This window comes from Nothobranchius furzeri, chromosome 11, assembly GCF_043380555.1.
Source record: "Nothobranchius furzeri strain GRZ-AD chromosome 11, NfurGRZ-RIMD1, whole genome shotgun sequence".
NCBI classification, from domain to species: domain Eukaryota; kingdom Metazoa; phylum Chordata; class Actinopteri; order Cyprinodontiformes; family Nothobranchiidae; genus Nothobranchius; species Nothobranchius furzeri.
The window spans coordinates 66,763,989-66,785,799 of NC_091751.1; the positions used below are offsets into that span (position 1 = coordinate 66,763,989).

The 21,811-nt window shown below is 40.9% G+C and overlaps 1 protein-coding gene across 3 annotated transcripts in view; it reads right to left on the bottom strand.

The window, feature by feature from the left end:
- Nucleotides 1-19,440, bottom strand: part of LOC107384366 (xenotropic and polytropic retrovirus receptor 1 homolog) — a 60,715-nt gene extending 41,275 nt beyond the window's left edge. Inside the window, exons 1-2 of one of the 3 annotated variants that reach the window (XM_054744658.2) lie at nucleotides 19,229-19,365; nucleotides 14,025-14,141 (exon numbers count right to left, since the gene is read on the bottom strand). In XM_054744658.2, the coding sequence (XP_054600633.1) occupies nucleotides 14,025-14,030 (6 nt within the window). In that variant the 5' untranslated portion in view covers nucleotides 14,031-14,141; nucleotides 19,229-19,365. Of the gene's footprint in view, nucleotides 1-13,980; nucleotides 14,142-19,228 lie in introns of those variants that run through there. The other 2 variants (XM_015957604.3, XM_070541764.1) reach the window with 2 other exon arrangements.
- Between the last annotated feature and the right edge of the window lie 2,371 nt (nucleotides 19,441-21,811).

The window sequence follows — 21,811 nt, forward strand, 5'->3', positions numbered from 1 at the left end:
CCATAAGATATCCTCTCAGAGTAAACCATATTGATTCCCATCTTTTTCTACAAGTACATAACTGCTGTTTTTGAGTGTGTCAAGCATTGACCCTGAAGTCTAAACAGCTAACAACAAGGTGGCAACTAATGCTGACAGAACGCTTCACAAGTTTACACTGTGCTGGCATCGTGACAAAGCAACGATATTATAGCTCGCAGCAAAATGATGAGCTCTGCTCTGTGTGTGTGTGTGTGCGTGCGTGCGTGCGTGCGTGTGTGTGTGTGTGTGTGTGTGTGTGTGGCTGGCTCAGCATGTGCTGAAGTGCATGTTTCCAAAACAAAGGACACACAGGTCAACAGGAAAGAGGGCAGCACTGCTGATCCTCACAGATAAGCCTACTTCTTACCTTCACTCTCTCCTCTCCCAGCGCCAGCCTTGTTTTTTCCTACGTCACACACACCTTCCTACAAATACCTACATTTCACTGCCATCAGAGTGCTGCACCACCATGGTTTCTCACAGCTTCACAAAATCTGGTTTGACAAAGACATTTTACCCGTCATTGTCTACTCCAAGCACTTTATTCTAACCAATTTCTAAAATTCTCTTCAACCTGTGAATTTAAGGGGGACTGTTTTTGTTATCCCCACCTTCGTAACAGGTATATGCATGCAGAACCAATGAAAAAAAGATCGTATTACTCCCCCTAGTCTATGCTACTCTAGATATTTTTTTTAACAGATTCTTTCTCATCTCCATTTAAATACAAACATCCTCATCCAAGAATTCTGAAGTCTCCACTGGTCTCTATAAACTCCTGCCTTTGCATTAACACAGAGGGGCCAAACATCAAGGAATAAATCGTACCGTATTTAAAATCTTAGATATTCTCACTCAAAACCGGTGTGTGTGTGTGTGTGTGTGTGTGTGTGTGTGTGTGTGTGTGTGTGTGTGTGTGTGTGTGTGTGTGTGTGTCATCATCTGTGACTGTGGAAAAAAAAAGGTGCTAAAGTAAGGACATTTGCCTTAGAGAAATTGATTATGGGATATCAGAGGCCAGATGTGAGTGGGACAAATAAACAAGTTGTGTGTGTGCCTGTTTGTTTGTGTGTGTGTTCAAAAACATCTGGATTAAATCTATAATGGCAAATCTGCAAAGCAAGATAACCTAAAACAAAATGTCATGCCTTTTAACAATGTAACACAGGGTATCTGCAGGTTTAAGGGAGCCAAATTTAAGACTTTTTAAGACCTTTTTAAGGCCACTTTGACCAAATTTAAGGTATAATTTCAAGCTATTGCCTGGAAACGGTGCTAACCACGTCGCAAACGTGGGATTAGCCATCCAGTTACCATTAAACTTGCACTTCCCCATGGTGCAAGCGCCCACTAGCTTAACCAGCTAATGTGCTCATCTAAAGATAGCCCCCTTTCACAACCAACTGAATGTGTACGGTTTCGCTTACGCCAATACCGTACACAAAAAAGCTGAACACTAACTAGACATTCATGAAAATTTTATAGAAATTAAAGAATCTTTTTTATTGGGTCTTTGTGGTCATTTAAGACCTTTGGAAACTGCATTTAAAGATTATTTGTCATTTTTAAGGATTTTTAAGACCTTAAATTTGGAAAAGCAAATTTAAGACTTTTTAAGGACCCGCGGATACCCTGTAAGAGAATAGCTAAAAATATGTTGTGAATTGCTGGGCTTCACTTGTCTGCAGCCTCGCGAAACCCAAATGGGGACAGCAAATGTTTTGCTCTGCAACAAAACACAGATACAACACGGCGCGATGGATGAAAGTGATTTTACTAAGGCTTTAAATGAGCTGGCACAGACGCGATATCTCAAAAATATACATCGTCTTTTAGGTTAAGACCCATTTAGTTTTACAAGCCGCACGTTTCATACACTGTGGAGGATTTACCCAGTGCTGCAGCGATCGGAAACAAACTACCTTGTGCTGCCTTCCTCATATTACACTACAAACCAAATGAAAGCCTTTTACAAGCCTGGAAGCCTACAGCTGTTTTATTTCAGCTTGGTTAAGCTGTTAGTTAACTGGAGAAGCTTTAAATCACCGTTGTCCTGTTTTTGCTTTTGTAGTGAGATGTGCTATTTTAATTCATTAGCTCCTGATAATAATGCTATCGTTAATGCTAATGATCAGTATGCTAGGATCTACTTGTAACTCCGTTTTTATGCCTTCTTAAATTTCTGGTACCATTTCAATAAGGTATAAACGCCACATTACAACACTAAGCTAACTGCTAAAAACATTAGCGCACTGAAAGTTATTTGCAGTAAAGGCATGTGTAAACAGTATAAAACTGTTAACCTGTCGTTTTGTCGGCTGTTTTTAAGCAAATGTTTAATAAAAGTGTTATCTCTTGCCTGTTAGAAAGCGAAGGCTGTGAACTCCAGCATTGTCCGTTTCAGCTCCTGTTTTAAGCCGTAGGTTACTGATCCACTTCTGCAGTTTTCTTTCAGTACATTTTATTTTTTTAATTAAGTCCATTGTGGCGCACTACATTCAACACTTGAAAAAAATGTTTGTCTTTGTCTCCATTAAAGTGACTGTACTAACCGTAGACTGCATAGAATTTTGGCATTTTAACGCCCAGCCACCAAAGTAAATAGTGTTTTGTGCAGCGCTGGCTACTTCCGGACATCCATCTGTATTTGGTGATGTAGATGCAACGTCATGTGAAAATATTTAAAAAGACTTTATCAAATGGTTATCTCACATTTGAACCTCATTCAGTAACACAATTCAGTCTGAAAACAACTATTTGGCCATCCGGTTGACTCCTTCACCGCACCACCACACTTCCACTTTCACCTGGGTCCTCCACTCTTTACGCTCTTGCACATTTTGCTACAGAACACCACTGGCTCTCAGTTTTTGTATTTCTTAATGAGAACATCAATAGCAAAATTTTCTTCAGCTTTCAATCCACCTTTATTATTCAAGTGCTCATTCTGGACAACTGAACCGAATCAGTTCCTGCAATAAACCCTACTCTTTGGATTAATGACAGCATTTGCAGCCTTAATTGTCGGTGCAGAAAAGCAGTGTGCTTGTGGAAAACAACTCGTCACCATGTCCATCTGCTGCATCCAAAAGATCTGACCTCTTTAATTGCAGTCAGATGTAATGTAAATGGCCTGTAAATGGTAAATGGCCTGTATTTGATATATCACCTTCTAGAGTCCTGGAACCCCCCAAGGCGCTTTACAACACAATCAGTCATTCACCCATTCACACACACATTCACACACTGGTGGGGATGAACTACGATGTAGCCACAGCTGCCCTGGGGCACACTGACAGAGGCGAGGCTGCCGAGCACTGGCGCCACCGGTCCCTCCGACCACCACCAGCAGGCAAGGTGGGTTAAGTGTCTTGCCCAAGGACACAACGACAGCGACAGACTGAGCGGGGCTCGAACCTGCAACCTTCCGATTACGGGGCGAGCACTTAACTCCTGTGCCACCGTCGCCCCATGTGATGGAAGCGGTTACTTTTACTGAATGATCAATAAGATGTGGTATTCCATATAAATATGAATCATCAATCTTGTTGGTCTTTGAATATTTAAACAGTGATATTAATATCAACTATTGGTGTATTAATAATATAACTTAGATAACAAAATCTTCAGTTTTTCTAAATTTGGTTGAAGTAAACATGAATACACCCCACAACAAAAACTACTACATCTAGTATTGTGTATGACCACCATGACTTTCAAAGACAACACCAAGTCTTCTAAGCATGGAAGGAACAAGATGGCGACATGTTGCAACATCCTTCTTTTTCCATTCTTCAAGAAGAACCTCTTTTAGAGTCTGGATGCTGGATGGACAGTGATGCTCAACTTGCTGCTTCAGAATTCCCCACAGGTGTTGGATTGGGCTCAGATCAGGAGACATACTTGGACATTCAGTCACCTTCACCCTGTTCTTCTTCAGAAACGCAACAGCAGCTTTAGATGTGCGTTTGGGATCGTTGTCGTGTTGGAAAAGTGCACGACAACCAAGTGCACGGAGTGATGGCAGCATCTTCTCCTTCAGTATAGAGCAGTACATGCTGCATCTGATGCAACAAGCCCCTTTGCATCTGGATGGTGGGGGAGGCACTGTGATGATTCTTTGATTTCTCCAATGCCTTCAACACTATTCAGCCTTTGCTGCTGGGTGAGAAGCTGCGGGTGATGGGTATTAGCGACGCACGGATCACCTGGATTTCTGACTACTTGACAAGCAGGCCACAGTTTGTTCGCCTGGGAAACATCCTGTCTGAAATGGTGGTCAGTGGTGTAGGAGCTTCACAGGGAACTGTGCTTTTGTCTTTCCTCTTCACCTTGTACACCACTGATTTTCAGTCCAACTCCGAGTCATGTCACCTGCAGAAGTTTTCTGATGACTCAGCTGTTGTGGGGTGTATACATAAGTGAGGGAGAATACAGAGCACTGGTAGATAACTTTGTGGAGTGGCTGAATGTCAGTAAAACCAGAGAGATGGCAATTGACTTCAAGAAGAAGAGGACACCTTTACAGCCACTAAAGATCATGGGGGAGGCTGTGGAAGATGTGGAGAACTACAGGAACCTGGGTGTTGTAATAGACAACAGACTGGACTGGCCTTCTAACATGGGGGCTGTACCCCCTCCATCATACAGTAGAGAGACAGAGGAGCACCTTCTCATTCAGGCTGCTGCAGCTTCGCTGTCTAAGGGAAGGATGCAGGAAGTCATATCCTACCATAAACCATCACATTGTACAACAGCAACAACTAAAGCCTGGTTCAAAACATACAGTCAGCATGTGTTTCATGTCTTACATGTTTTGGCTTTTTTATACTGCTATTGTTTTTAACTGTCTTAATGTGTGTAATGCTGCTGCTACATTGCAAATGCATCCATCAATCTATCCATCCATCTACACTGTTGAGTTCATGAGACCATCAATGAAATGCAATTCAGTCCAATTCAAGTTCATTTATATAGCGCCAAATCACCACAAGAGTCGACTCAAGGCACTTCACATAGTAAACGTTCCAATACAGATCAGTTCATTAAGCAAATCAGAAAAAAGTCCAGAAATGGTCAGTTTTAACCTACATGTTGACCTACATGCCACTGGTCATCTGCAGACATACGTCCCATCCTCTAAGGTGGATTTTACACTCTATCTTCCTACAAGCCCAGAAGGATACTGCAACCTTGTTGGCATTTCAGGAGGAACACAGTGTCATCCTGTGTTCTCAAACAAAGCCTGCTTTGATAACACCGCAGGAGTGCCCACTCTGAATAAAGTGAACGTTTTCAGCTCATATGAGTCAATTAATCATGAAATGAAATTAACAAATGCTATATGGATAATAACAATGTTCTGATTAATCTGTGCTTGAATTACTGAAAGTTTGAAACTAAATGAATTATTACATTGAATGATTTATATATATGGTATGACAAGGCAATCATCACCTATACTCAGACTAGGGTTGTCACGGTGTGAAAATTTAACCTCATGGTTATTGTGACCAAAATTATCACGGTTTTCTGTATTATTGCGGTATTTTTTTAAACGTGTTACATTTTCAGACAACTAAATAAACGCTGCATATCAGGAACATATTGTCCTCAGTTTGTATCTTAATTTTTGCCTAAAATTTGTTATTTTGTAATTAGTCAGGTCCATAAATATTGGGACATCGACACAATGCTAACATTTTTGGCTCTATACGCCACCGCAATGGATATCAAATGAAACGAACACGATGTGCTTTAACTGCAGACTGTCAGCTATTATTTGAGGGTATTTACATCCAAATCAGGTGAACGGTGTAGGAATTACAACAGTCTGCATATGTGCCTCCCACCATTCTGATGTGGCTTTGATAAGAACCAACTTCATAGTTTAATGCAAACCAATTCTTTTGACACCCAGAATTCAGCTCTTCTAGATACGAAAGTTCTGATAACCTCACATTCACATATAGCCACCATACATCACATTCCATCCACCTAGATCCATCCATCACAGTAAATATTAGTTAACTTGTCGTGTTTTTAATTGTTTGGAAAATAAATTCTTATTTTTTATAAACTTGACTCTCTTTTTGAATCAATACGAAGTGTTTTACAATCCCTGAATAAACAAAGAATTCTAAATCTTCTGGTTAAACATTAAAGACCAATCAGAATGGATTTCCATATATATATGGAAATTCACATCACATTGGTCAAAGTGTAGAGTTGTATATTAAGCTTTAAAAGCACCCAAATACATATAAATTACTCTCTTTATATAAGGAACCCAGCAAATTGCATCGAGTCGCTGACTAGTGTCAGAGTCTTTACAGCAATCCTCTTACTAAGCAAGCATTTAGCGACAGTGGAGAGGAAAACTCCCTTTTAACAGGAAGAAACCTCCAGAGCACAGATGTTAGAGTCAAGGCCCGCGGGCCAGATGCGGCCCGCGGAGCATTTTTATGTGGCCCGCGAGATAAATATCAAAAATATATTAAAACTGGCCCGCTGGCCGTTTTTACCGCAAAGACTTCAACTCCCATGATGCTTTGCGGCGTCAGCGCAGAGCCGACGAAGCCCCCTCCTTTGTGTTTTTCCAGCGCCTGCTGCCGGTCTCTGCAGCTCCGCTGTCTCGGACAAACTAAACACTCCTCTCACTCAGCGCCGAGTTTACTCAGCTGTTTTCTGACGTTGAAGCCCAGAAACGGAGATTCTAGCCGCTCAGTAACGTGTTCACGACTGAAAGAAAAAGTTTTCCAACTAACGTCCAGACAGAGCTGATATAACTCCAGCGAACAGCGACACGCTCAAACCAGCACGACTCTGTCGTTGTGTTTCCTCCCCGACACACAACAACGTGGTCAAGCTGCTCAGACATGTTCAGCAGCACAAACCCATGTGAGCACCTGTTGTCATCTAATGTTATTATTATGATGAAGATGAACAAAACAACAGGAGTCTCCTCCTCAGCTCAGATCAGCCCCATGATGCAGGTATCTGGCTGGAACAGGTGAGCATCACAGTAAACCAGTGGAGCAAACTGAGCTTTAAATATGTTGGTTTTATGCTCTTTTTCTGCTCCAAAACATGAAAGTTAACAGGTGAGATGTTGCATTTTCATTTAAGATAAAATGATATTTTTATTTTGTTGTTGGCCCGTGAGAAAAGATGTAACCTACAGTAAACAGGAAGTGGAAAGGCTGCAGATAGATGAATAGAATAGAAAATCCCTTTATTGTTCCTCAGTGGGGAAAGCTAGATGTCACAGCAGCGATGACATGTATTACAGGAGAAAAAAAGGACAATAGAAAATAAGAAAAATGAATAAACAAGAAAACATAAATCCTGAATAGATTTAAAAAATGCTGATTATACCACAAGTAATGAATACCACTGATGCCTTTTATTTAAAACTGACTTGCTCGTGTGTAATTTGTTTATTCCACATTCAGTGTTAATGCAGAAATGTTTGTTTCCAAATTTAAAGGTTCAAAATTGCATATATGTTGATAAAGAAAATGTGCAAATTTGCCGTCACTTTTTCAAAAAATATTAAGTTTGGCCCTCGACTCCATCCCAGAGTTTCATTTCGGCCCCGTGTGAGTTTGAGTTTGACACCCCTGCTCCAGAGGATCCTGTCTCAGTATAAGCTGCCATCCACCACGACTCACTGGGGATCGAGAAGACAGAGTGCGCACATGTACACACACACACCCACACACACCAAGTAGTGTTTCCATGGTTACATTGTGATTTCTTAGTAAATATTCTATTTGGTGAGAGATAAACTTTAATTATAGATTCACTAGGATAAATACAATAGACGGGTAAACTAGTAGTAGCACATTCAATGTCAAAGAAAGTAAAATGTTATTATCAGGAGAGGGAGAATGTTTTAGGGGTTAGCAGCAGTGTTCAAGCTAATGGCAGCTCCCCAACACCAGCAGCACTCATGCAGCCCCACATAAGGACAATTGTAATTGGTGTGTACTCATGTTTGCAACATGGGCTTGAATGGATTTGCTAGGAAAATCACTTTTTAGTGTGTGCAAATTGGCAAATCTTGTTAGCGATCAATGGCCCATTTTTGTGGGAGTATTTTGTAGTTTGGTATCTCATAGAAAATGTTGATTCTGAAAGGAAACTAAAGGTTTTCTGACGAGTGTAGTAGGGTGTACTCATTTATGCTGAGAACTGTGTTTACATGTATATGATGGGTTGCCCAGCAATGATTAGTCACCAGTTTACTTGTAACAATTGTGTATTCTTAACTAATTTATTGAAGAGTTGTATTTGTGCAAAGTTTGACAAGTTTATTTCAGTCTTTTAGAATTTAAAAGAAACCCAGTGTTCGCTGATGAGTGCTGGGAATACCAGTAAAAACTCATTTGTTGAAGCACCCTTATTTTTGCCACCAGCTTCTGTGTTCGTCGCTCCACCTGAAACCAGCTACTATCAGCAAATCTACTTCCTGTAGACTCCAGCTGCTGTGGCTCAGGCTTCCCACCACTAATTTCAACTGTGCTGACTTAAGAAAAAATAAAATTTTAATTAAATATAAAATGCACTAGACCCACAACATATAGAAATGACTTCACAAAGAGGCCCTACTGCTCAGCCCAATGAAAATAAGAGGTAGACCAACAAAGCAAACGAATGTTTGTTTTTACTCCAGATTCCTTCACTAATAATAACAATAATAACAATAATTATTTTACTTTATTGATCACCTTGATGAAATTATTTCTCTTCAGTTGACCCCTGCCTGAGAAGCTACCATCTTCACAGCACTACAGGGAAAACTTCAGGGTTGACATGTGGGGCATAGGATCGAACCCCGCAGACACCGCTCTCACCCCCACCTGAACTCATTATGGTTCAGGTGGGGGTGGAAATGTTTAGGCCCCTAATGATTTGACTGATAGTGATCATAAAACATATATTAATGCATTTCAAAGCATCTCCCTTCCAAAGGTCAACAGATTAGCATCACTGTGCTGGGGGGTGTTTCCACGCTGTTCTCCTGTGACTGATACCCAACTGGAGACTCGTGTGTGTGTGTGTGCGTGCGTGCGTGTGTGTGTGTGTGCGTGTGTGTGTGTGTGTGTGTGTGTGTGTGTTAGTTAGTTATTACATTATACATTCCGGAACTGCGTTGCTCTGGGTGGCTGCATGTTGGGAGTAGCTCTGTTGACTATACTGTATGTAAGATTTGCCTTTTCTTGGTCATTTTTTCTTCTAGTTTCTCAAGAAAAACGGTAATTTTTGGACATTTTACTTTTCTCTTTCAGTTGTTGTGAAGCTGGAGGATTTTTGCTGCTATTTTTTTAATGTTTTTCACTTTTTGAGCATTTGTTATAATGCGTAACCATGGCAGCAAGCTGGTTTACAATCGGGAGCAGCTGATTAACATTGGAAAGGCTGAAATAATACCTCAACTGAAGCCACAAATCCCAAATGAGCTAAAACACAAGAAGCGTGGGTGCAGAGCGGGAGCAAAACGGAAACAGAGAAAGAGGAAATTCAAACCATCTCTTCCATCGATCATAATGGGCAATGTGAGATCACTGGCCAGCAACATGGAAGAACTCCAAGCCATTTCCGGTTCTTCTTGTTCTGGTATCCGTGAAAACAACAACATTTTTCCCAGTTCGGAAGAGATAGCGACCGTGTTTGTTTGCGCTTTAGTTTCCTCGTCACTCCGAAAGTGTGGTGCTGTGCCGCGACTCGCCATGTTGCTCCCAACTTGTTGTTTACTTCCGGTGTTCTGGCGCATACAAGACGTCTCGCTACTCAAAAGACCAAGATTCCTTGCGAACAGAGCATGCACAGAACACACGCTTTGATGGGGATATCCCGGTATGCGTTTACACGACCAAACATTCGGGTTAGAAAAGGGTTACCCCAGGTGTAGTAACCGGGTTTTTAAAAACCCGGTTATGAGCATATCCGGGTTTCTGGCGGTGTTTACAAGGACCTGCGGAACCGGGTTATTGTGAATATTTGGGTTTTAAAAGGGTTACTGGCTGCATGTAAACGCACTGAATGACGACTACAGACCGGTTGCCCTGACATCCCACATCATGAAGGTCCTGGAGAGACTCCTGTTGGTCCACCTGAATCAGCAAACTAGAACATATCAGGACCCGCTGCAGTTTGCTTATCGCCATGGAGTTGGAGTTGAAGATGCCATCATCCAGCTGCTTCAACCAATCCACTGTCATCTGGACAAAGCAGGCAGCACTGTGAGGGTCATGTTCTTTGATTTCTCCAATGCATTTAACACAATCCAGCCTGATGTACTTTGCCAGAAACTCCAGAAGACACAGGTGGGGGCCTCAACTATCGCCTGGATTAAAGACTACCTGACAAACAGACCACAGTTTGTGAGGCTGAAGAACTGCACATCAAACCAGGCGATCAGTAACATTGGAGCACCACAGGGGACTGTACTCTCACCATTCCTTTTCACCCTGTACACCTCAGACTTCCAGTACAAATCAGAGACCTGTCATCTACAGAAATACTCAGATGACTCTGCAGTTGTCGGGTGTATCAGAGATGGACAGGAAGCGGAGTACAGAGAGCTGGTGGAGCGCTTTGTGGCATGGTGTGGAAACAATCATCTGACCTTGAACGTGAACAAAAAGGAGATGATTTTAGACTTCAGAAGAAACAGGGTGGAGTCAAACACTGTTTCCATCATGGGAGAAGAAGTGGAGGTGGTTGAGGAATACAAATACCTTGGAGTTCACCTGGACAACAGACTGGACTGGAGAAAGAACAGTGAAGCCGTTTACAAGAAGGGACACAGCAGACTGCACTTCTTGAGGACGCTTAGGTCCTTCAATGTCTGTAGCAAGATGCTGCAGATCTTCTACAAGTCTGTTGTTGAGACTGTAATCTCTTCAGCCATCGTCTGTTGGGGTAGCAGCATCAGAAGCAGGGACCTGAAAAGGCTCAACAGCCTAATAAAAAAGGCTGGTTCTGTTCTGGGGACGACTGTGGAACCACTGGAGGAGATGATGCAAAGAAGGATTCTCCAGAGAATCAAGAAAATGATGGACAACCCTGAGCATTCTCTTCACAAGACTGTCCGACAACGGAAGAGTGTCTTCAGTCAGAGGCTTCTTCAGTTTGGCTGCAACACTGACCGCTACTGGAGATCCTTCCTGCCAACAGCCATTGTAATATACAACAACTCTTTGATGACTTGATTATTATTATTATTCTGAGCTACTACAGCAATCAGTTTCCCTCTGGGATTAATAAAGTATTTTTGAATTGAATTGAATTATTAGTGCTGGACTGAAATGCTATAGAAGCCACAGCAATGTAACTGGTTGGTGCGCAGCATGGGAGTGTGGTTTTTGTCCTTTTGGACACAGTTTCACTACCTGATAAAGGTCACTACTCAACACAAGTCACATGGTAATCATTATACTAGTAGGGAAGACGTCTAAAGACACAAAAATCCACAGCGCTGGTCTCTCTGGGCTTTCTTGTCCTAGTTGAATCCAGTAAAAGGACACCTGGCTGGTCTACTTGTTGGTTTATACTTGTACTGATGGCCCTGCAACGATCAGTGAAGTTAAACTCAACAACATTTAAATAATGACTATAGGGGAAGATCATTTTACTGTAATTTGATTACATTTATTTAAATATTGCTCTGTTCACTGTATACTTAAAGAGGGCCCACCAGATGTGGAGCTAATGGGCCTGTTTCCACTATCAGAACATCAGGGTAATTTTACTGGACCCTTGAGGTATGAGCGTGACTCCATTTCAACAGGTCGGCCCTTAAGGACCATTTTGCGGGTCATTTCAGGAACCAACAGAGTGTCTGAACTAGGGTGTGTAAAGACCCGGTAGAGTTGATTAGTGGGACTTGTGGTTTACTTGCAGCGTTTGACTATTGCCTAATATTTTATCTATATTTTATTTCTTGATCCATCCAGTGATCCTGGATAACATGTATTACACTGTTATAAACTACTTTACCTATAATTTTATGATGTTGTTGTGCCATGTAACCTTTGTTAAAGTGACCTTGAGAGTCCTGAAGGTGCTTACAAATAAAATGTATCATTATTATTATTATTATCATTACTCATGCTGATTGGTTGCCACTCTGCAGGAAATTACATCAGCAGACGTCACCAAAACAACCAGCATTTGTAAAATACAAAGAAATGCTGGAAAAACAGAATATAAGGTAAAGAAAATAAGCAAACTTTGTGCCACTTTAAAATCACCATTTATAAACGCTCAACACCGAAAATAATGCTGCAGAACCCCCCCACCCCCACCCACAAAACGCTGTAATTCACAGTGCTTTGTTGTCTCACAGAGTAAAACTACACTTCTTTCAGTCATTGAACACCACATTTTACATCACACAGCCGCTCTACTGGTTCCCCAAATGGATTAAATGATGGTGTGCATCGATAACAAAACTTTTATCTTACTAATGTCCGTGGCCGGTTTACGGGGTTGATCAGTGGCATAACTCACTGTTAAAGCAGCAGCAATATGCTGACGTCTTAGCAAAGTCATGAAAGGGCATTTTTTGTATAGAGAAAATGATTGAGTGGACCAAACCAACGTGTCTCTCGGTCACTTTTCCACCTTCCAGAAACATCTCAGAACTCTCATAGTGGAAAGAGCTAATTGACTTGTTAGCAACAGAAACCCGATAACAACATTAGGCTCCAAAAACAGAGTGAGCATCTGGTTAATTCCTTATAAAAATATACTATTATACATTTTTATAAAAGAATGGTTAAAAGCAAATTTGAAACGTTTTTAGTCTCTCTCTGAGGGCCTTGAGAGTTTGGATGAACAGAAATAGTTTTATGGCACCAATAAACCTGTTATCACAGCTGTGGTGGTGGCTCAACAGCAGTGTCTGTCTGTAAACTGATTTGTAATAAGTAGCTTTGATATCAGTTCAAACTGATGCGTTTTTGTGTAGTAGCAGTTTAAGTGTGCATGATAAATCACCTTTCTCCAGACCAGAGAATGACTATTTTGTCTAATTATTGATATTTCACTGAAACTGTTTTACAAAAAATCTTTTAAGAAAATAGAAAATATTAAACTTTTTTGCACAATTCTTGCTGGGGAAACTTTTCTTCATTTTTAATTCCTGAAATGTTCAACAGACAAAACAGAGACGGGGGATTACTGAAACAAAAACAAAAAAAACTAGAAATTTTGAAGCCTTTTCTAGACTATCTTCATGTCACCTTTCTTGATCAAACTAACGCATTACAAAGTATTAGATTGATGGCCCAACAGTCATTTAGCAGTCTGTTAAAAAGTGTTGAGTCACAGATGACCATCGAGTGTTTATATTTAAAAGTTCCTCATGGACAGTCCGGGTTCAACAGAACTTCTTCCATCTTTATTTTAGGCGCAGCCACCAGACTCAACGTTTAAGTTCCTTATGACATTTTTCTGCAGATAAAACAGCAGAAAAATAAAGTAGAAATCTGCGGAAACGCGAATATTCTCAGCACCACAACAGTTGTAAAAAATCTCTGCGTGCTTATGTAAGCCTGACCGGAGTGAAAACCAAGCAGCTGATCGACTCTGTGCTCATGGCATTCTGACAGCTCCGGGTACATTTTCACAACTTAAACTGTGCAGCAGGGAGTGTGACCCAAACACAGCTGCCACGGGAAAAAATGACAGGCATGTGACCGGCATGTGGCAGCCCTAGAGAGCATAGCTCTAAAAACACCACAGGCCCAGGTCTCTAAATCTTCACAGGAACTGAACTAACGAAGCAAGGGTCAGAATTACAGCTGGGAGGAACAACAACTTCCATCTGGTTTGTGTCCGACCGCTGCAGGAACACGGATGAACAAACTCCACATGAGATCTCTGTGGGAATGAGCCACAAAACTGTAAACAAAGAGGAATACTCCCGACTCCTGCAGTTGTACGTACACATTTCATGCCAGGATTTTTCTTTTTGTTTGTCTTGATCAGACCTGCATTCTCAGGTTTCTTTGTGTTGGTTAAACAATGAAGTCATCTGATCAATTGTTCTGCTGAAGCATCTGGGCTGGGCCGAGCCATCCTGCTTCGTTTTCCTATGTTGGGTTATTCTATAAAAACAAAGAAAAGAAAAATCACTTCTACAAAGAGCCTGCTGTGAGTTGCATTGTGCTTTCCTCATCACTTTCACACCAGCAGATCAAAGACAAGGTATCCCACAATGCATTGCGCCACAAACGTATACCCAGAACGAGCTATTTCAGAGGGCAAAGCTAATAACTGAAGTGTTTTTAGATCGAAAATGTAAATAATTAAGCCTAAATAAGTATGTTGTCTGTTATTTCAAATAATTGTGTGTAACCTGTAAACTCCTCCTGAAACAGGAAATTGCTAATAAGCTAACCCACTAACAAAAAAAATTTTAAATCAGTATTTCCTTAAATAGCTCTGTTCTGATGAAAAATAAACCTTCTCTTCATTAAACAGTGAGAAATGTGGTATTTTATCCATTTAGAAAAAAAGTGGACTAAATATTATACGAAAAATTGATTCTTTGTTATTCAAGGAAAAAACTTGACTTTTATTTCATTTGCGGACATTTCTTTAACCGTAGCATTAACCAGCGCTTGTTGCCATGACGTAGGGCTGAGCGATATGGCCTAAAATCAATATCAATATCTTGAGGATTTCACCTCGATAACGATAAATGGACGATAACTACAGGTGTGCGTAGAAACAAAAGTTGTCCACTAGATGGGGCTGTCTCATGTATTACATTGACTCACATTTTTACATGACTCAAGGTGGTACAGCTTCTTAAAGGGACATGAACGTTGCACACCTACACACATCTTTTCTTTTTTTATTATCAAATTTATGGACATGGGAAAAACTTTCGATAAGAGTCAGAAATTTTGATAAAGATAAATTTTCAATTTATTGCCCAGCCCTACCCTGACATAACGGTTCTGTCCCAAATGCCGTCCTTTTCCTCCCATATTCGGTAGAACAAACTTTCTGTTGTACTTGCCAAGAATGTACTTGTAAAGTAGATAAAAAGGTACTACTGTACTTAGGTATTGAGAAACTGGAAACATGTCTGAAAACTCTTCTGCCTTAAATTGTGTGACGTTACAATGATCTTTTCGTCCAAGAAATAAAGAATAACCTGCAGATGAACTTGCTGAAATGAAAATGAAGCCATTGTAATTCTGTTTGAAAATCTCTTATCTCAGGATGAATTTTAAAAGTTATGTTTGTTGTTTTATCAGGTTAAACCCGATCTAGGATATAGGATATATAGATATAGGAGTAGAAGATTATTAACATGTTAAAGACAAATTCCACAACTTCACCTTAAAATAATGTTTTTTGAAAGGTTTTTTTTGGCATACTATCATCTATCATGTTTATTTTCGGAGCTATGATAGTGTTATGGGGTTCCACGTCTGTTTTGGACCTGCAGTATGCCACCAGAAGTACTGACTGCATGTTACTTTACGGCAGTATCATGTAGACCCCATAGACATGAATAAGTAGTAGCCCCATTGGGCGATAGAGAGCGTAACAGCGTCGCCGCCATATTGGATGGGTCTCCTCATTCTCCAAAGTCAATGCAGAGTGAGCAACTATTTTGTGCAGCCTACAGTTACAAAAACTGGCATACTATTGAAAACAGATCACGTGGGATTACTAGTGACTTTTCTAGCCTACCTGATAGGATTTTATACTTAAATTTATTTTGTTTAATTATATTTATATTATCATGACATACCTTGTGTCTGATTTTGTGAAAAAGCTTAATAAAATGTGTTTTTTTTTTTTTGTTGGGTGTGCACCTTCTTTAGTAAAATAGAATGCACTGGGGGCGAACGGAGACCCAGCTAAAATGGCGGCTAGCCACTACTGCAGCCCCAGTAGGCAGTGCCAGTCCACGGGGCGTCTACGTATATATGTGTCTGTGGTAGACCCATGGTTTAGAGACTTGAGCAATGGCAGATCCGCCAAAGAAAGCTAGAAATCCTTTATCAGAGGAATCTAGGAAAAGAAAAAAAGAACGCGATAGAGCAAGAACAAAGACCTGAGTTAATATTGGGCCGGCTTTGCCTCGCTGGAGAGCTCTTCTTGAAAGAACAGCATGTACTACGGACTCTGACCTAGCAGTGCTGCTAATGGATAGGGAAGTAATAAATTATTTCACCGGGGTTGTTGTGTTTGGTTGGGCATAAAGTTGTTATACAGTCCTGATAAAACTTTATTCAATGCCGAAACGCCACTTATTGTGTTTATTTTGGGCAGGCAAGTGGACAACAGCCAGTAAACAAGCCTCTTATGTGCGACAGAGATTTGATTTTACGACAGTGGGCGTTATGCAGCAAGCCTTGAGAGGGCGACAGAGAGCATATATCTGCAAAGTTCAGGAGTGTGTCTTTAAGCCATCGTGTGAAACTCTACGTGACTGGTTGCATTTAAAAAATAAGTAAAAAACATGGCTTCTCTGTGAACTTGCTCTTTAACCTGTTAACACTCTGGGTCACATGACTGCAATGTGGTTGATAGTAGTCATGTCCCCTGGGCGGTGTTAAGGGTATTAAAAGTCCATAATGTTGCCACCCATGGCCAGAGGGGGATTTCTTGTCGCCTGTACAGCAATAATAAAAACACAGCTGGGCTAGGTAGTATATGTCATTGTGTTGTGTTTAAAACACAAAGTTGTAATACACCCATAGCGTTTTTTTTCTTTTAATTTGGGATTTCATACATGTGCAGAGTGCAGTGCAAAGTCTGACCCCGGGTTTCCACGGGAGCCGTCAGCAGCACGTTACTGCAGCAGCACGTCTTGCTCGCGTAAGCTGCTGCTTGGCCCTTCCCACGAGATGCGAAGCAGCAGGGGAGCAGCTGTCACCGACAGAGCACGAAGTCACACGAGTGACTTCGTCAGTAAACAAAACAACAAGCAGGAGAAAACTACAACATGGTTTGTGTTTTATGTTCTGTCCGTTTTATAATCGCCAATACGGACCTGAAAAACAAAGGAGACCGCTAGCTAGGTGATAACTTCTCACGGGGCCGCACAGTTCGTAACGTTTTTTAAAAGTAAAGCAACCGGAAGGCAGTACGTTCTTTATTCTGAAAATCTCGAGAGCTTCTCTCCATTTCCGCGTCGGATTTCCTGTCTTTCCTTCCCCAAAAATGTCGAACTTGACCCGTTTCAGAGGCGTCGCGCGTAGAAAATAGAACCGGCGCGTAAAGGCCGCGACATGCTGCTCCTGAGACGCGGCCGACTCGCGCTGCTGACGGCTCCAGTGGAAAAGGTTCTGTTGACCACAGCGGTTCCTATCAGCAGCTATGACGTGCTGCTGCAGTAACGTGCTGCTGACGGCTCCTGTGGAAAGCCGGGGTGAATAGCAAGAATGACGGGAAGTGAGGAGAGTTTGAATTAACCTGGAGCAGGACAATGCTCCAAGACTATAGCACAAGATGTGTTTGGGTTGAGTAAAACATGTGAGGCAGCAACAGTCTTGGTGATCAGCTGGTATTACTAAACATTGTAAAGGTGAATAAGCTCATTTTGGTCGATTTCAAAATAACTTTTGAAGCAAGTAAAAGCAGCACAGTGGTATGCTGCTTTAGTGCTGTTATGCTGTGTGTCACATGTACAAAATAATAAGTCAGAAGCTTATTAGGTGTAAGCAGGCCACTTACCGTTTACAGACGTTAATGTAAGCCAGACACTGCTGATGCTCAAAAACTGTTTTTACAATTAGGCTTTATCCATTAAAAATAAGTATTAATGACACACCTTTATACACAATCTAGTGTGATGCAATGATTATGATTACTAAACTGAAGCTACTTTACCTGCTGCAGGTAACCTGCACACTGACTGGAGTACTGTTGGGTTGATTGTTGATGTAATGTTTCGTACCATTTATTTAAATGGATAAAAGAGAACAACAGAGGGTTTCCTCCCATGAGAGACCTGGTCAGATGGTGTTGATATTAATCTCACCTGTTCAAACTTGACCCACCTGAACTTCTCAGCTGATGGGTCATAAACACTTGCATGAAAGTAATGCAAATATTTAATTCTTGCTTTCAATCAAGACTGATCTTTAGAATCTAAGTTTAAATTTATTAAAATATAGGCTAGCTTTAATTTTATAAACAGACTTAGTAAAAAAAGAAGTTCAATCTTAATGTGATAAAACATACTGGACAGACTAAAAGCTGTGATTTCTAGCATCGCTACAGGATTTTTGTAAAAAAAAGAAAACAATATTTTATATAGCACCTATCGAGATAAAAATCACAAGGTGCTTCACAAAAATCATTAAAATATTTTAAAAAAGGATTAAAAATATGTTCTAAATGACAGAAATAAAAATTGTGATCAAAAAATGTAAGGAAAGGGAGAGAGAAAATGAATAAAGGAAAATCCGTGGATCCCGGTAAAGGCGGAATAAGGAAAGGGTGATGACAAAGGTCACAAAAAACACCAGCTTGAACAGGTGAGTTTTCAGTTGCTTTTTAAAGGAGACCACTGAGTCCACTGATCTCAGGCTCAGGAGGAGAGAGTTCCAGAGTCTGAGGGCCACAGCAGCAGATGATCTGTCACCTTTGTTGTGCAAACGGAAAACATCTGCAATCTCTAGCCACTGTTACAGTATGTGCAGAATGCAGTAAACGGTGGGAAAAAGCAGGCTTCCCATAAAACTGTCACACTATCCGTTCTGCGTGCATGTTAGGGCCTGATAAAGACAACAGATCAGCCTCCCTATTGGGTCAAAGGTCGAGGAGAGATTGAGCTATCAGCACCTCTGTCTGTTTGACAGCTGCCTCAGCTGTTTGAGGGCTGACAGAGGTCAACGGGCTCACTGATACATCTGATTCAATAATGGCTGAACACGGTCCAATCAGACACACACGGTTCTGCGCCAGATCGGCTCGATGAAGCCGTGGAATTATAAAACAAACCTAGCCATCAGTGTGCTAGCTAACACCGGGTTGGTCCTTTCTGGGCACATCATCAAAAACACTTCCTCCTTTCTTAGTTTCATGATGCCATAACTACAAACAGGGTCAGCTGCGTCTAGCAGAAGGTTCTGAAATTAATTAACGGACACGAGACGGGACACACATCGATGGTTGTCCAATTAGCCAGTCTGCTAGCTAAACACAAGCTAAAAAAAATTACCTCATACTGGATGTACTGTTTTCTCCACTCAGGTGTGATGTGAGCCGATAGGTGTTCTGTGAATTTCATCTTGTTAGCTGGGTGTTTGTCGCCTCCGCTGCCGTGAAGCTACCCGAAGCTGGCTGGACTTGTTCTTCCGCCGTGCCGCTCCACAGACGCAACACACAAACTCTCATCCGAAGATTAAGAACGATGCCCTTGTGTCTTCACGTCACCCAAGCTAACCGCACGTTACATGTGCTCTCTTTCAGTCATCACAGAGATGTGCTGCTGGAGTCACATCTTAACAAAAACATAATGCGTTCATGAAGCGTTAACAGTAGGTTTAGTGACGTCCAGCAGCGGGATAACAATGTAGGCTCTCTCACTTTAACCCTCCACTGCCTTGTCCATGACGCCTTCACAGACAGTGGGAAATATTATAAACAACCGAGCATCTCAAAGACTGTCAGTCTTGAATTTTAAGGCAATTTTTTTTTTACTGTAAAAGTGATCTCACATGCGTCACGTTCTGAATTCAAACGGCTTTCATGGCTAGTGTCTTGCTGTAGAAAAATCGCGTGTTTAACCGTTTTTATTTTTGTTACTGATGATAAAACATTTTAATTCTAACGACTGGCATTTTCCAATGAAACAGTCTTCTTTCTGCTGTCTGAAAAACTACGGTCAGTGTTCTCTTTTTATGTTTTATTTTTTTTTCTATTTTTGCGTATTTCAACCCAAATTAAAAATTTTCCGATTATCATGAACGCTACTGCAGTGACGTTCCAACTACCTTTGGGAGATGTGACGTATTTGTGCGTTTGTTTTTGTTTGGCGAGTTAGAAGTGGAAGATTTCAGCGGAATGTCCTCTGGCCTCTTTAGATCTGAAGATGTTACATACAATAACACGTTTTAAAAGAGTAACACATGAAAATACGACCTCAATTGTTACTTTTATTATTATTATCAGAAAGTGTTTGGAAAGGATACATTAAAGACCGAACACTACATCCTAATTATAAGCCAGGTGAATTATTAAAATAAAGTTAAACTGACAGTCATCCAGATAAGTAAAATAGCAGCAAATAACTGAGTGGTAGTTCATTATTTGTCTGAAACAATCATATTTTCCCTTCTGGACACCTATGGTCAGCTCGAGGCAGTGGCGCCCCAAGGGGTGGTCATGACCACCCCCAGAATGTAATAATCAGAATTTAAAAAAATACATATGTTTCTGCTGCTCATTTTAAAAACGTTTTTATCTCTGTAGTTTTTTGTGAACACAGCAATAGGTAAATTATACTAACAAATACATTTTAAAATTAAATTTGAAAAAAATATTTAAATGACTGATATGTATTTTTCTGAAATGTTTGTAATTGCAATATTTAATTTAAATGTTTTGGATACATAATAATTTGCTTTATTATTATTATTTGTTTTAATAAAAACAAATAAAGAAGCAATTAATACATCGCTACAGGCTAAAGTCTCCCAGAGTTACCACAAGGATCTATTTTGTGTGCCACCCCAAAAATTTCTTTGGCCCCATCTGGCCACCCTTATCAAAATTTTCTGGAGACGCCCTTGCTTCGAGGAGGTGGTGGATAGAGGAGGAAGGTCAGTGGTCTAGAAGATAGATAATTAATCCAGAATGTGTCTACCAGGCTCAAAAGAGAAAAAACTGGTCCAGGGGAAATATGGGAATTGAAGGGGGGTGACTAAAAGGGTCTGTTTGGTTGATAGACATTGTCAATATACTGTATATGCTGTCTATGGTTTGTTTCACATGAAACATAGGAAGGCCTATCTCCTTGTTGGAGCAGGAGAAGTGGCACCCTCTGGTGTTTGAACAGACTCAGATGTTAAATACCCTCTGGTAAGCATTCACTGTTATATGACTAAAGCACTCAATCAAAATAATGTATTCTCTTTTGTTGTGATTTTTATCTTGAAACACTGTAAGAAAGGTTTTCTTTGTGTGATGTGTAAAGCACATATTATACATAATTTAAAGAAATATGAAACTTAAAACAACTTAAAGACTTGACAATTGGAACAAAGTCTGTGTAATCACAAACCTCCATCATCTCAGGGCTGCAAAGTTAAGTTAGCTCACAATGTAGTGGCCCATGCTGCGCTGAGACTAGCTACTGGGACGAAATGGTCACCGGCTGAAGCAACCAAGGCATCACTAATGTGCAAGGACATTGTGGGCCAGGTCCAGCAAGGACAGGCAGGTTTTAGTCTTGAGACTGGAACTATATCATAGAGTATGGCCACGCAACCTTAGAGACATAGGCTTGAGGTGCAGGGAATGCATGAACATGAAAAAGAAGCAAGGAAGACAAAGGCAGTTGCACTGGCGAAGGAAGGTCAGTGGCTAAGATGGGATGGAGTGGAGAAGAAGAAGATCTCTTGGAAGGACATGTGGGAGATAGAGGCATTAAAGTGAGCTTCACTATTAGAGTGTTTGTTCCATAATATCCTATCAACCCCCCAAAATCTTAACCAGTGGTATGGAAGATCCTTCTCAGTGGCCTAGTGGTAGGGTGTCCACCCTGGGACTGAGAGATCTGTGTTAAAATCCTGGTCCGGTC